Raw genomic sequence first — 17,105 nt, 5'->3', positions numbered from 1 at the left:
CCAGTCCAGGCAGCATCCTGGTAAAGCATGCAGATGTTTAATCTTGATGGTTTTTCTTTGTTCTGTGTTCTAGGTGCATCTGCAGCAACAATGCTTATCTTCATCCTCCCGTCAGCCTGTTACATTAGACTTGTGAAGAAAGAGTCAATGAAATCCATGCAAAAGATTGGGGTCAGTAAATGATACAAGATTACGAGCTAAAATTGTTTATGACAAATTTCTTAGGGTAAGCTTTGAAGTCATGGGTTACACAGACCAATATTTCAACATCTTGAAGCATGTTTTCTGAAGTTTATGACCGTAATTTAACTTCACACCTCGCCCACTGTCATAAAAACATAACAATGCAAGTAGACCTTTTAGCCCCTTGATCCTTTTTCTGCGACTCAGAATTCTGCTATGCAGAATTCCTACAATGTGAAAGCAGGCTATTCAGTCCATCAGGTCCACACTGACCCTCCAAAGAGCATTTCACCCAGACCCACTGCCCTACCCCATCCCTGTAATCCTGTATTTCCCACGACTAACCCACCTATTGTTAGTTCAGTGACATTGTAACAACTTTCCTTTTCATTTGCTGTCCATACCATTCTTCAGGTATTTATTATCTTCGTAAATCATTAACAGGCAAGTATTTGTGCTCAGAAATCTTAGTGGGCTATTGTGCCAGCAATGTTCAACAATACAGGACACTTCCATTTGTCCAAGTGTTGATCCAGCTCCCAAAGCCTGGGGATAATAAAGGAGATGGTTAACAATGATGCCATCTGGAAGTTCACAGTGGCTCAGTGGTTAGCACTGCTGCCTCACAGCACCAGGGACCCGAGTTCAATTCCGACTTCGGCTGACCGTCTGTGTGGAGTTTACACATTCTCTCTCTCTGTCTGCATGGGTTTCTTCCGGATGCTTTGGTTTTGTCCCACTATCCAAAGATGTTTAGGTTAAGTGAATTGGCCATGCTAAATTACAGGTTAGGTGCATGAGTCATTGGTAAATGTAGCATAATAGGGGAATGAGTCTGGGTGGGATACTCTTCAGAGGGTTGGTGTGGACTTGTTGGACTGAAGGCCTGTTTCCATACAGTAGGGATTCTAATCCTAATTGAGAATGCACACATGTTTAACTCCCTTTTTAGATCCTGAAGGAGCTGAAAGAAACACTTCCTGTAAGAACTAGGAGCAGAATTGGGCCATTTGGCCCATCAAGTCTGCTCTGCCACTCTGATATATTTCTCAACCCCATCCTCCTGCCTTCTCCCTGTAACCCTTGATCCCCTTACCAATCTGTCTCTGTCTTAAATACGCTCAATGAGTTGACCTCAACCATCCTCTGCAGTTATTACTTGCCAGGTGATGAATTGCTAAAATAATGAAGTGTCTCTTACCGTAGACATTGGAGATTCCAAGTCTTGCACTATTTTCTAAAACGCTTAATTATAGTTGGAAATCCCACTATAATTTCCTGTTTTTGTGTTGAAAAATGCAATCACTATTGATATGGTGAGCAATGAATTGTTCTCTTTGGTCTGAGTTGCAAAAAGTTGTGAAATGTTAATTTTTTTTCTGTGTCTCATGTTTTCTAGGCTATGATTTTTCTTACCATTGGCATTATCTTTATGATTGGAAGTATGACTCTCATAGTCATTGACTGGATTCACAACTCACCCAGTTCAGGTGGCCATTAATGCTACTGAACAGAAACATTGATTTCTGCATTTTACAATCCACTCCGAAGGACAGAGACTGTGCCATTCCTCTTTCTTTCTTTCAACAGCATGATTCCAGAGATTTGAGCTAATGAAGAGTTACAACTAGCTGTTGGCTGTAGATAACTGAAGATTAGCTCTTGCAAGGGATTGCTTTGGTTGAACACAAGATGTCTTTGGATTTCAGAGAGAAAATAAAATTCCGAATCATAGGATGTGCTAGGAATAAAGGCACAATACTTCAGACAAAGCATGCTTTGACCGCTGACTATAGTCAGTTTCGGAAAATATGTACCTGTTGCTCAAATATTGGAAACCTTTTTGTCTCTGAGGTTGTACATAATTTTCAAATATTACACCAAGCATTCGCATGCATTTTCTAACTTATAAAACACCTCTGCTAGAGTTAGCCTCTTATCTTTTTAGACATAGAAATTGCAACTAGCTGCTACAACATACAGGGTTGGTGAAGTAAAAGCATCCCTTTTTTTAAACAGCTTCCTTCATTTTTCAGTTTAGGATTACAATTGATTAAACGGTCTTTTGTTAGAAAGTTTTGCACGTCTGGAGTAAAGGTCCAGAGCCTTGTTTGGACTCCTTTACCTCCTCCAATCCTTCATTCATACCAATTACAATGCCTGGAAGTAGAATCATACAATCACTATAGGCCATTCAGCCCATCAAGTCCACACCGACCCTCTGAACAGCATCCCCCCCAGACCTACCCACCCTACTCTATCCTTGTATCTCCCATGGCTAATCCACTTAACTACACACCGCTGGACACTATGGGACAATTTAGCATGGCTAGTCCACTTGACCTGTATGTCTTTGGGCTGAGAGGAAACCAGAGCACCCAGAGGAAACCCACACGGACATGGGGTGAATGTGTACACTTCACACAGACAGTCACCGAGGGTGGAATGTAACCCAGGTCCCAGTCATTTTGAGGCAGCAGTACTAACCACTGAACCACTGGACTAGTCATCTGTAGTCATGAATAGCCTTTCATGAATGAAAGATGCATAAGATTTAATATAAAATTATACTAATTGATTTGAACTAATTAAACTTATTTCATTCTAACTTTTAATCTGTAAAGATATGCAAATATCAGGAATCCTTTAAACTTCACTGGATTATTAGTATAACATACACATTAGTTATTACCTCTTAGAAAGGTAGAGGATTCATATCAATCTGAAACTTTGGATCATTTCACAAAATCCAGTCAAGTATGTAAGCTATTGCCTTGCCTCGCCAACATGTATAAATTTATGTTTTTCTAACATTTCAAGGTCCTATTTCTTATGGTGTTTTGCAAAAACTCTTAAAATTGCAGAACAATTTAAAGATTGCTTTGTCTTCCATACATAAACAGAAATGTGTGAGAGAGTGAAATGATTTCAGACTAGCATTAGTTATTGAGAATGTTATACCACAGGCAATGATTTCGTCAGTGTATGTATTTTTTTTTATGAGTTGATATATTTGAAATTAAAATTGTATAGTATTGTTTCTGTTCAATTGCAATTTTTAAAAAAATCTCTAGGATTATCAATGAATCAGATTTAGTTTTAAACTAGCCTCTCCTTAGCATTTTAATGGTTGAGTTGTCCAGCAATTTAACTCAAGGGTATTACAATACAAATCTTTACTCGTTCGCATAGTACACTTTGACAACTGAATTGGCTGCCCAGAAGTTGCTCTAATCTACCATGATTAAATTTAGTGTTTGACGTACTTTGAAAACTGCATTTTTAAAAAAATGTAATATGAAAAAAATTATGCTCCTGATTTTGAAGTTTTGACAGCGCTACAAATTTCTGAGTGACTTTTGGTACTCTGGAACTTCAAGCTAGTTTATGTCTTTTCTGCATTATTGTACAAACATGTTTGTAATTATGATAAAGGCTTGTGGTCATTCTGATAGGCAACAAATACTCAGCAGAGGTATCTGTATTTAACTAGCCAAAGTGGAACTTTATTTATAGATGTAGGTATGTGTGACAAGTGAATTTCCTGCTGATGTGATTTGTTCTTGTTTGAGTGTTTTTGATTACTCAAATGGTGTGTCTTCACTTGAGTATGTTATGCATTGTAAATCGGGATCCTCCTGCTAAACTTGTGTAGGTTTTTGATGCCTGGTGAAACAGTCATTCTCAACAACTTGACAGACGTTTTTTTTACACGTGTATTGAATCAAATGGTTTGTGATGTTCAGTGTCACCATTGCTGGTGCTAAGGAAGGAAGTTCCACAGTAGAAGATGTAAGGGGAGAAGTTAGTATGTCCTCAGCAAAATGGGCACTGGAAGTGTAGGCCCAGCTGGACAGAATAATTGATGGCATCTCAGATAAAACAGAACTTCACTCCACCAACCTCTCCTTGGGATTGGATCCTAAGGGTCTCAGAGTTTAGGACTCAATGGCACTGAGATGCTTGGCTGAGACTTGCTCAAAAATTAATTCTGCCTTTCTAGGCTGGCTTCCCACTATTCGCATTTGTCCTTGATTGGTCATTTCTGTAGTCCTGGGGAAATCAGGCAGTAAGGCATATGATATTTGGATGGTAAGCACTTGAGCTAGTGGGAGAGCCATGCATAATAGACCCTGGAGTATTCAACAACTTTAAAAGAGCCTGATGAACAGTTTACCTTGAAGATCTTTTAAGGATATGCTTCAATCAGCATTGGTAAGTTTGCCATAATATGACAACTGACTACTTTACTTTTCTTTTCTCATGCTTAAAATAAATGTCCCATCTTACCCTTTTCAGTAAAGTTACACTTGATCAACCATGATCTAGCAAATGTCTTACCTTGATTCATTTGGAGTGGTGATCAGTTCTGGTTTGTTTTATGATATAAATTATGTATAATATTCATGAAGTGGTTCGTAATTTTGTACAGTCTTGTGAAGCTGCTGGCAAGATAGAAATTATGTTCCAGTTTACTGAAAATCTGTATAATCTTTCTGACTTATCATTACTGGAAAGACAGACTTAGGCTTTTTTTTTGTAACAAGAAAAATTGTGAGTAAATGCATAATGCACAATAAAGCTGCTTAAAGACATTTTTCTTTCATTTTATTTGTGCTGGAATTATGTGAGTTCCGTCTCCAAACTGGCAATCACACATATATAGCTATAAAATGATCAAGGAGAGGGGGACTGAGGGCCAATGTGCCTATACTTCCTCTTGAATCTATATCTGATTAGTCCCAAATCTCTGCTCGTTCTCTATCATATTCAGGTGTATAATCAACTCTCTTTAAAAATTTATTACTGAAACCATTTCCACCTATGATTTCTAGATCATAATTGTGTGAAAAGAAGAATATTTCTCTGGTGTTCCCTCTAATTAATTATACCAATTTCATTTGTATTTATCTTTCCTGTTAAATTTGATCAAATAACCTTTTAGAAATCCATATATAGAATATTCAGGCATTGCACAGCTGAAAGTTCATATTGAGAAGTCACATGTTAACTATGCTCGATCATATGCAGGTCGTGGGCATTAATTGGGGATTCTTGAGCTCATATACAAAAGACACATTAAACTGATTGTCAGGTTAGGAGGTGTATTCTTGTGTTTATCACTTTAAAGAAAAATAACAGTGTGTAAATATTGGCTGTGTTTCTGTCATTCACCAGCTGGAGTAGAAAGCCAAACCTACCATTAGCTTAGCAAAGAATCACGACACTTCTGGTAAAGAAAGTCATAGGGATGTACACCAAGGAAACAGACCCTTTGGTCTACCTCATCCATGCCAACCAGATCTCCTAAATTAATCTAGTCCAATTTGCCAGCATTTGGTTCGTTTCCCTCCAAAGGAGAAAGTGAGGACTGCAGATGCTGGAGATCAGAGCTGAAAAATGTGTTGCTGGAAAAGCACAGCAGGTCAGGCGGCATCCAAGGAGCAGGAGAATCGACATTTCAGGCATAAACCCTTCTTCAGGAATGAGGAAGGTGTGCTAAGCAGGCTAAGATAAAAGGTAGGGAGGAGGGACTTGGGGGAAGGGTGCGATAGGTGGAAGGAGGTTAAGGTGAGGGTGATAGGCTGGAGTGGGGGTGGGGACGGAGAGGCCAGGAAGAAGATTCCATGTCAGGAAAGTGGTGCTGAGTCAGAGGGTTGGGACTGAGATAAGGTGGGGGAGAGGAAATGAGGAAGCCGGAGAAATCTGCATTCATCCCTTGTGGTTGGAGGGTTCCTAGGCGGAAGATGAGGCGCTCTTCCTCCAGCCGTCGTGTTGCTATGGTTTGGCGATGGAGTCCAAGGACCTGTATGTCCTTGGCGGAGTGAGAGGGGGAGTTAAAGTGTTCAGCCACGGGGTGGTTGGGTTGGTTGGTGCAGATGTCCCAGAGGTGTTCTCTGAAACGTTCCGCAAGTAGGCGGCCTGTCTCCCCAATATAGAGGAGGCCACATAAGGTGCAGCAGATGCAGTAAATAATGTGTGTGGAGGTGCAGGTGAATTTGTGATGGATATCCCTTGTGGTTGGAGGGTTCCTAGTTGGAAGATGAGGCGCTCTTCCTCCAGGCGTCATGTTGCCATGGTCTGGCAATGGGGGAGGATGGATGGATATCTGTCACAAATTCACAAATTCCAGCAACACACTTTTCAGCTCATTTCCCTCCAAACCCTTTCTTACTTATATACTCATCCACATGTCTGTTAAATGCTGCAATTGTACCAGCCTCCACCACTTCCTCTGGCAGCACATTCCATACACACACCACCTTCTGCATGAAATGTTAGCCCTTAAGTACCTTGTAAATCTTTCCCCACTCACCCTAAACCTATGCTGTCTATTATGTACTCCCCAGCCCAGGCAAAAGACTTTTTCTATTTACCCTATCTATGCCCCTCATGATTCTCTACACCTCTATAAGGTCACCTCTCAGCCTGCAGCGGTCCAGGGAAAATGGGTAGAGGAGCTTACTCATATTCCTTTTCCCTGTAATGTCCTTCACTTTCTACAGATCCCTAAAATAAGAATAGAATGTGTTGGAGAATCTCAGCAATTCTAGCAGCATCTGTGGATAGAGAAGCAGAGTTACCGTTTTGAGTCCAGTATGACTTCTTCATAAATGAAAAGACCAGGAAAGTGATGGGATCATACTCTAGACAAAAAGGGAGAGGAGGAGCAGATGGTAAAGATGCCACATAATGAAGGCAAAGGGAATGCTAATAATAGTAAAGAAATGATATAGATTAAAGAGTTGGTGTTAATAGCAGAAACTAGGCTGTGTCTATTGAGAACAAACTCGTGTAAAGAAAACCCTGGTAGTATAATGAGGAGAGCGGTTATTCAAATAGAGGACAGAATTCATCATTTGATATTCAGTTATGAAGGTTGTAAATTGCCTAATCTGAAAATGAAATAATGTTCCCAATAGAGAGCTGGTTCTTAACTGACTAACATTATACATATTAAAGATTAATGAAGAGGCCGCAAGTGGTCATTATTTGTTAGTCATTGACAAACGATTCTGCTAAGTAAAGTGAGTGGGAAGTTAAATGTTCCAGTGGATTTTTATACTGAAGACATAGATCTCTCTCAGTTCACCTGACAGAGTCAATCACATTGTCAGTTTGTTTTTGATAAGACAGAGCAGACTAGTCTGTAGCCAATGACGTGAGCCAATGGATTTATTTCTGTTTCTGTGAGACAGAGTGCAGACTCAGTACTCCATGTAGTATTTTACAGCTAGTGAGGACATCCACAGAGCTTTTCAACACTTAAGCTGCATAATCACAGGTGAAGGGTAACGTAAAACCAAACATTTACTTGCAGCTAGTGACGAGACACTCAAAAGGTCAAAATCTATATTGCGTTGAGGCTGTGACTAAACTCTGTACTATGGCTTCACATTTTAGAGACAGCAGTTTATGAACAAGGTGAGGATTATTCAGGACAGCAGTCATATGCCAAAACTTAAATTGATTAGATTAGATTCCGTACAGTGTGGAAACAGGCCCTTTGGCCCAACAAGTCCACACCGGCCCTCCAAAAAGCAACTCACCCGACTCATTTCCCTACATTTCCCTCTAACTAATTGCATTACCGGCAATTTAGCATGGCCAATTCACCTGACCAGCACATCTCCGGACTGTGGGAGGAATCTGGAGCACCCGGAGCAAGCCCAAGCAGACACGGGGAGAATGTGCAAACTCAACACCGACAGTTGCCCGAGGCTGGAATCTGACCTAGGTGCCTGGCGCTGTGAGGCTGTAGTGCTAACCACTGGGCCACTTGAAGAAGAAAAAAATAGAAAAGCTCAGCAGGTCTGGCAGCATCTGTGGAGAGAAATCAGAGTTAACGTTTCAAGTCCAGTGACCCTTCCTTCAAACTCAGTTAACTCGGAGTTCTCTGCACAGACGCTGCCAGACCTGCTTAAAATTTTCCAGCAATTCCTATTTTTTTGTCTCTGATTTAAGGCATTTGCAGTTCTTTAGGTTTTTAATTAAAAAATACTTGAAGGCGTGGAATAAAATAACTGCAGAGTTTTTTTTATTCCCCCTTGATTGTCCAACACACCAATGCTATTCCATTTTAAATAACTTTGTTCGTGTTTACATTACAGCTGAAAGTGCACAGAGGTGCTGACATTGACTTCTGTTGCTTTAATGCATGGACAAGTTAAAAAAACAAATAACTTATGTGTATTAAAAGATCAATCATCTTTTCAAATATTCACTTCATTAGCTTTGTACTGTAAAAGATAAAGCAGCCTTTCATTTCTGTTAGCTCAATGACATCACTATCTTGCCTGGTTGAATCAGATATTTATGGTTCCATGAATACAAATGAACAACATGGTGAAGAAGGCACTGGGCACGCTTCCCTTCACTAGTTGAGGCATTGAATATAAAAATTGGAAAGTCATGTTGCAGCTGTATAAAACTTCAGTTAGGCCACGTTTTAAATATTGTGTGCAGTTCTGGTCACCTTGCTGTAAAAAGGATGTGGAGGCTATGGACAGGGTGTTGCTTGGATTTGGAATGTTTTGGCTATAAGGAGAGGTTGGATTGTTTTCCCAAGAGTTTCAGAGGCTGAGAGACAACCTAATACAAGTATTTTATTTTTTCCATGGTGGAAATGTCAAATACCACAGGGCATAAGTTTATAGTGAGATAAGAAAAGTTTAAAGGTGATGCAGTGAGGCAAGGCTTTCTTGGGTGATCAGTGCCTGGAACATGCTGCCAATGGAGATGGCAGCAGCAGATACCAGACCGGAGCAACATTTAAGAGGCATTTAGACAGGGACATGAACAGTCATGGGATTGAGGGATACAGACCACATGTAGGCTGATGCGATTAGTTTAGAACAGTATCATGCTATCTTAATTCCAGGTTATAGTCCAACAGGTTTAGTTAAAAATCACAAGCTATGGGAGCGCTGGCCATTCATCAGGTGAAGTCACTGTTTGACTATAACTTGGTGTCATGTGACTTCTAACTTTAACCACCCGAGTCCAACATTGGCACCTCCACATCATGATAAGAACAGACATGATGGACCAAAGGGGTAAAAACAATGACTGCAGATGCTGGAAACCAGATTCAGTGGTGCTGGAAGAGCACAGCAGCTCAGGCAGCATCAAAAGTGCAGTGAAATCGATGTTTCGGGCAAAAGCCCTTCATCAGGAATAAAGGCAGTGAGCCTGAAGCATGGAGAGATAAGCTAGAGGAGGGTGGGGGTGGGGAGAAAGTAGCATAGAGTACAATAGGTGAGTGGGGGAGGGGATGAAGGTGATAGGTCAGGGAGGAGAGGGTGGAGTGGGTAGGTGGAAAAGGAGCTAGGCAGGTAGGACAAGTCTGGACAAGTCATGGGGACAGTGCTGAGCTGGAAGTTTGGAACTAGGGTGAGGTGGGGGAAGGGGAAATGAGGAAACTGTTGAAGTCCACATTGATGCCCTGGGGTTGAAGTGTTCCAAGGCGGAAGATGAGGCGTTCTTCCTCCAGGCGTCTGGTGGTGAGGGAACGGCAGTGAAGGAGGCCCAGGACCTCCATGTCCTCGGCAGAGTGGGAGGGAGAGTTGAAATGTTGGGCCATGGGGTGGTGTGGTTGATTGGTGCCGGTGTCCCAGAGATGTTCCCTAAAGCGCTCTGCTAGGAGGCACCCAGTCACCATAGTTTCATAAAGTGCCTCATTAATCCTATTGAATTCTTTGAGGGTATGGTAAAACAGGTTGACCAAGGTAGAGCAGTGGATGTGGTTACATGGATTTTAGCAAGGCATTTGATAAGGTTCCCCATGGTAGGCTCATTCAGAAAGTAAGCAGGCATGGGATGCAGAGAAACCTGTCTGGAGACAAAATTGGCTGGCCCATAGAAGACAGAGGGTGGTGATAGGCGGAAAGTATTCAGTCTGAGCTCAGTGACCAGTCGTGTTCCCCTGGGATCGCTTCTGGGACCTCTACTCTTTGTGATTTTTATAAATGACGTGGATGAGGAAGTGGAAGGGGCAGGAAGTCTGCTGATGACACAAAGATTGGTGGAGTTGTGGATAGTGTGGAAGACTGTTCTCGGATGAAACGAGACTAACAGGATGAAGAACTGGGCTGAGAAGTGGCAGATGGAGTTCAACCTGGTAAAGTGTGAAGTCATTCACTTTGGAAGGTTGAATTCTAATGTAGAATACAGGGTAGAGGCAGGATTCTTGGCAGTGTGGAGGAATAAAGGGATCTTGGGGTCCATGTCCATAAGTTCCTCAAAGTTGCTACCCAAGTTGATAGCGTTGTTAAGAAGGCGTATGGCGTGTTGGCTTTCATTAATGTGAGATTGAGTTTAAGAGTCGCGAGGTTATGCTGCAGCTCTACAGAGCCCTGGTTAGACCACAGTGGAATATTGTGTTCAGTTCTGGTCACCTCATTATAAGAAAGAATTGGAAGTTTTAGAGAGGGTACAGAGGAGATTTACCAGGATGCTGCCTGGATTGGAGGGCATGTCTTATGAAGAAAGGTTGAGGGCTTTTCTCATTGGAGCGAAGAAGGATGAGAGGTGATTTGATAGAGATGTACAAGATGTTGAGAGGCGTAGATAGAGTGGATAACCAGAGACTTTTTTTCCCAGGACGGAAATGTCTATCACGGGGGTGGGGGAGACATAATTTTAAGTTAGTCGGAGGAAGTTTTCAGGGAGACGTCAGAGGTAGGTTCTTTACAGAGAGAGTGGTGGGTGCGTGGAATGCAGTGGTAGTACAGTCAGAGACATTATGGATATTTAAGCGACTCTTGGATAGGCACATGGAAGTGAGTACACTGAAGGGTATGTAGATTAGGCTGATCTTAGAGTAGGACAAAAGGCCAGCACCACATCTGTACTGTACTGTTCTATATTCTATGTACTTTCTCCTGTTAAAAGAGTACTATTTACCAGGAACCTTGGTTTATTCTTTATTGTTTAAACACTCTTAATCTAAACTAAAGATCAATGTTCTCTCTGAAGATTGGACAGTAGAAATACTCACCTGCTCCTACTGACCAGGGATCAGTCTATGTGGGCTCCTTGTCCCATTTGATGAGCTTATGTTTCCATAAAGCCATAAAAAAAGGAACAGGAGGGGGCCATTCAGCCCCTTAAGCCTGTTCTGCCATTCAATACAATCATGACCAATCAGACATTCCTCACACCCGCTTTCCTGTTCACGTTTACATATTTTAAGACTCACCCCTCCTGCGCAGTTATTCAACTCCTGCTCTCCTTATCGATAGATACAGAAAAGTGGGCGGCACGGTGGCACAGTGGTTAGCACTGCTGCCTCACAGCGCCTGTAGACCCGGGTTCAATTCCCGACTCAGGCGACTGACTGTGTGGAGTTTGCACGTTCTCCCCGTGTCTGCGTGGGTTTCCTCCGGGTGCTCCGGTTTCCTCCCACAGTCACAAAGATGTGCGGGTCAGGTGAATTGGCCAGGCTAAAATTGCCCGTAGTGTTAGGTAAGGGGTATGGGTGGGTTGCGCTTCGGCGGGTCGGTGTGGACTTGTTGGGCCGAAGGGCCTGTTTCCACACTGTAAGTCTAATCTAATCTAAAAAAAAGAGAAGGAAGAAAAATACCACCTCCCCATCTCACCAAACTCCCCAGTCGCCACACTCACAGTGTTACCACCAGAGCACTCTGATAGAACACTTAACCTTCCTTCATTATAATCCTGGGAGTCAGATCACTCCCTGAACAGGAAGATACAAAAATCCGTTCCTTAATTGGCTGCTTTCACTGCTGTATAACAGGTACCTTGATTTGTTTACTTAACCTTGCCCTGAGCCCTCTAAGAGAATTTAAAATCAAACAAGAACTTCCAAGTAAAATGTTAAACTGTATTCAAGCAATCCCAGATGTTACATAGGATCAGAGATGGGCCATTCGGCCCCTCAAGCCTTTCTTAACGTTCAATACAATCACAGCTGAGCAAACACTTCAATGTGTTTTACCCTGTCCACCCCCATAATCCTGGTGCCACTGATAATCAGAAATCTATCAACCTCCACCTGAAACATACACTAAGGTGAACTTCTACAGCGCTCAGTGATTGACAATTCCAAAAGTTCTGAGAGAAAAGATTCTCCTCCTTTTAGACCCAAGTAGCACCTATTTATTTTTAAATGGGCCACTCTGATTGAGACTCCCCCACCCAGGGGAACATCTGACCATCTGATCTGGTCTATCCCTTTGAGTATTTTATAAATTTCAATGAGATTATTTTTCATTCTTCAAAGCTTTACAGGATATAGGCCTCGTTCGCCCAATCTCTCTTTAGTGGATAGTCCCACCATGCTGGAAACAAGTCTGGTGAACTTTTGTTGAACTCCCTCAATGCAAATAATATCTTCCCTGAGATAAGGAGACCAGAACCGCACACAGGTGTGGTCTAACCATGCTGCTCGACAGCTGAAGCAAGACTTTACCATTCCTGTACTCAAACTCTCTTTCAATCAAGGTAAACATTCCATTCACCTTCCTAACAGCTTCTTCACCCATGACTTTTCAACAGGGCACTTACGTATCTTTGTCCATCTACACCTTCCAGCCTCTTACCATTTAAGAAATTCTCTGCACATCTTTTTCTCTGGATATTCTCACATTTTATTTCATATCCTTGCTCATCCACCAAGTCTGTCCTAATCGTCCTCAAACTGTTTTCTCATCTTCCTCACATATTCCGACTGAGTTTTGCATCATCTGCAAATTTGGATATACAGCAAATGATTCAATGACCAGCGCCTACAGGAGCAGGAGTACGTTGGTTGATCAGATCTTCCAGATAATCAAGTGGCATGTAATCCGGGGAGGTAATAGTCTAGTGGGATTATTGCTAGACTATTAATTCCAGGGATCCAGGTTCAAATCCTGCCATGGCAGATGGTGGAACTTGAATTTATTTAAAAATCCGGAATTAGGAGTTTAACGATGGTTATGAAACCACTGTCAATTGTCGGAGAAACCCATCTGGTTCACTAATGCCTTTTAGAGAAGGAAATCAGCCACCCTTATCAGGTCTGGCCAACATGTCTCCAGACCCACAGCAATGTGATTGACTCCAAACTACCCTCTGGGCAATTAGGGATGGGCAATAAATGCTGGCCCGGCCAGTGTCGTCCCCAATCCATCATAAATAAAAATAAACACAACTGCAATAAACCTTGAAGTTTCGAGACATCAACATCCCTCCAAACCTCCACCAACACACCTTCCAAAATCATTCTAATAACACAAAGGAGGTCATAAAAACATAATGCAAGGGGTATACACATCAGTGACGTACTTTATTTACACCTTAAATATTTGGACATCACAGTAGATTGCTGTATTTGAGATATATAATTTTGCCGGTTTGATAAGGTGCCATTTAAAGCAATGTTTGCTGTATTATCACAGATATAAATGCACAGGAATGACCTGTTTACTCCTGCTCTTTCAGTAACAAACAATCAATCATCAATCCCCCAGTACATTACCGACTATCCAACCTCCTGTGGAGAACTTTATTGCAAGACTTCTGAAAATCCAAGTATACAACTTCCATTGGCTCCCCTTTATCAACATTGGTCATGCCATCTTCAACAAGCTCAAACACAGTTTCCCGTTCACAAATCCTGAACCATATCATTACCAACCAAGTGTTTAGTTATCATATCCCAAGTAATAGATACTTGCATTTTCCCTATGACTGACATCAGGCTAACAGGTCAACAGTTCACTATTTTCTCTTTTGCTTCTTTCTTAAGTAATGACATTTGCTGTCTTCCAATCTGCAGGAATAATCCCAGAGTCCAGAGAATTTTGAAAGAAAGAGATTTTGACAAGACTAACCCTTAAAATTTAAAACCCTAAACTCCCACCTCACCAATTCACAGGTGTGCCATTTTACACAAGAGTGCTAGTGGAGGAAAGAGTATTTTAGAAGAAATCAAAACATCCTCTATCTTTCTCTAACCCATTTTTCAAAGCAAGATATCGCAGCCAATGCACTGTTCCAACTGAAGATCTACTTGCAAGTCCCTACAGAAACACAAATACACCTAACCGAGGGAATTAAAACAGAAACTGAACAATACCAGAATTAGAATTAGAATTAGGTTTATTGTCAGGTGCACTCCAGTTATAAACGAACGAGTGCAGTGAACGGTGTGCAATGTCGCCGACACAGTGCCATGTTAGGTACAAAAAAAACAGAAAAATGTTGTACTGTATATATTTGTAATATACTATCAGTAGAAGTCAGGAGATTATCAAAGTTAAAAAGATAGACATTGCAGTCTTTTTACCAGGCTTCCTGGGGTCTGAACGGGATCCTTTTGTTCCCAATCAGTAGCTCTCATTATTTCAGGTCTTCTGGCCTCCGACCAGCTCTGCTACTGGGTGAGCACACAGATTCAGGCTTCCCACTGAAGGGATAAAAGCCACAGAGCTCTGATAACTCCAGGTACCAACATCCCAATTATATCCAATCAAGCATTAGCCTCTGACAGGAAGAGGATCTGAAAATCAGCAGAAGCGCTGATTATGCTGGTGGTTTAAGCCACTAATGATAAATCAGGGACAGAATGAACAGAGTGTTTACTCAATGGTGTGGTTATGAGTCATTTGTTAAAGTAAGGATCTGTTTTGGAAAAAAGTGAAATCTCTGCATGTCAGTCTTTCATGGAAGTTTGAATTTCTTTGTAAATATCATCTGTCCCTTTGGGAGCATAAAAAAAATGTGGTAATCATAATAAGACAATAACCAAACAAATACTTAAAAGGGACAAAGAAAAAGGAGCAGAGTCAGTGAAGGGAAGGCAAAAAAAACAATGAAATTAGGAAAGACACAACTAACTGCAAGGGTCCAGGAAGTAATGGATACCTTAGTGCAAGTATTCCTCCTGCATAAACATTAATTGTCATGAGACATAGAGATACAGTTGGTACATAGACTTGTTGACCTACTTCAGGCTCTACCCATCTATGAATGATGATCCATCACCTTTTGTACTTAGGAATACAAACAGTTTCATTCCTTAAAGATTTCAACTGTGAGAAAAATTCAAGTAGAACTCAATTAACGTCATAAATCCAAAGCAAGTGTACAGCACTGATGAAAATGCACCAATTTCATATCCCCAACTCAATACATTACAGCCCAGAAACATTCGGGTAAAAAGTGAGGTCTGCAGATGCTGGAGATCAGAGCTGAAAATGTGTTGCTGGTTAAAGCGCAGCAGGTTAGGCAGCATCCAAAGAACAGGAAATTAGATGTTTCGGGCCAGAGCCTGAAACCATTGATGAAGGGCTTCCTGATGAAGGGCTCTGGCCCGAAACATCGAATTTCCTGTTCCTTGGATGCTGCCTGACCTGCTGTGCTTTAACCAGCAACACATTTTCAGCCCAGAAACATTACCAGATTGTTGTGATTAATTAATCATTGTTCTGGAATATTCCTTATGCCAGGCAGAAAAATATCCATCTTGATAACTGACTTTATTTTCAAGAGAGTCTATTTTCAAACAACATGTAATTTAGGAAAAGTGTTGACAAATTCAAATACAGGGTATGTTAATGTCAGGTAGCTCTGCCATAGCCTTATCAGACCTTAGACTGCTCTTCCATTAGAGAGAGGTGACTTGCTGATGGTTTAACCTGAGGATCACCAGAACTCAGGCAAGGGGAGGGACTGAGAAGGAGAATTAACCATAATAACCGCAGCCTGTCCAGGAATTGAACCCATGCTGTTAGCCAGCCATCCAGCCACCTGAGCTAACCTCAGTGTCAGGATGTAGACATTAAACGTTATTTGTTCTGGTAAACAGCCATATAAACATCATTATCGTCTGACAGTTTCAAATTCTGAAAATTAATTTATTTGAATTGTACGTCTATGAACTGAGAAATATTATGTTAATATCTTTGGCAGAATTCTGAATGGCTGTATTTATTTTCTGAAACTCTTGCCAGGACAATGTGAAGGAATCTGGAAAAGATGGAATTATTTTGACATTTTTCTGTATAAAGATAAATCTCTTCATTTCAGATCACAGCTTAGGCTGTTAACCAGTAGTTGCCACTTGTTTCAAAATAGGTTTGATTAGAAACACAAGGAATAAGAGCAGGAGTAGGCCGTTCGGCCCTTCAAGCCTGTTCCACCATTCAAAATGATCCTGGCTGATCATCCAACTCAGTCCCCTGTTCCTGCTTTCTCCCCCATTGCCTTTTGATCATTAAGGACAGCGTGGTTCACAATAAGCAGGTAAGAAAGGGTAACATTATGAAAAAGTGACATTTGTCATTATTTTGGAAATTGAATCAACAAATGGAAGTGAACTTACACACCCACACAGCCAGAAGGCAGCTCACCACCCCCCCCTTCTCAGGGGGCAACTAGGGACGGGCAGTAACTGCTGGTCAGCCAGCAACACACACATCCCACAAACGAATTCTAAAAAAGGTCAAGCTCAGAGCAGTGTGATAAAGTGGGGAGTTTCATTTGAAATCAGTTACATGGCAGAGGGAAGGCCTGTCCCTTTAATTGGACAAAAGTCAAGTTGGTCTTTCTAACATGAACAGGCAATGTCTGATCACTGACAGCAGCAGAATATCGCCCGTTCTGATGCGGCAAGACCAGTGCATAGTTTACTCCAGGCCCTTCATTACCACTGAACACTTTGGTGTGGTTTGCCTTGGCTGTAATTCAGTGTGTCAATGGTTTACCTAAGGACAAAGGGCAAGTGTTAATTCTTCATTAATGTTACAAATCCAGCCTCTGCAGATTCTTCCAGGAACATGCTATCATCAGCAAATAGGAACCTGCACATCAGCTCCTTACTGACCATGATCAATATGCAGTGACTATCAAAGACTTGGATGGATATGAAATCTGATTCACATGCTATCGAGCAGATTGTTTTTTAATATCACCCA

At 41.5% G+C, this 17,105-nt stretch overlaps 1 protein-coding gene across 2 annotated transcripts in view; it reads left to right on the top strand.

Annotated features, from left to right (window-relative positions):
* Positions 1-2,817, top strand: part of slc38a4 (solute carrier family 38 member 4) — a 104,055-nt gene extending 101,238 nt beyond the window's left edge. For both annotated transcript variants that reach the window (XM_060839219.1, XM_060839220.1), the window contains exons 16-17: positions 74-171; positions 1,583-2,817. In XM_060839219.1, coding sequence (XP_060695202.1) covers positions 74-171; positions 1,583-1,684 — 200 coding nt within the window. In that variant the 3' untranslated portion in view covers positions 1,685-2,817. The remainder of the gene's footprint in view (positions 1-73; positions 172-1,582) is intronic.
* Positions 2,818-17,105: the final 14,288 nt, after the last annotated feature.

Source organism: Hemiscyllium ocellatum, chromosome 19, assembly GCF_020745735.1.
Source record: "Hemiscyllium ocellatum isolate sHemOce1 chromosome 19, sHemOce1.pat.X.cur, whole genome shotgun sequence".
Taxonomy (NCBI): domain Eukaryota; kingdom Metazoa; phylum Chordata; class Chondrichthyes; order Orectolobiformes; family Hemiscylliidae; genus Hemiscyllium; species Hemiscyllium ocellatum.
This window is presented reverse-complemented; position numbering and strand designations above follow the sequence as displayed.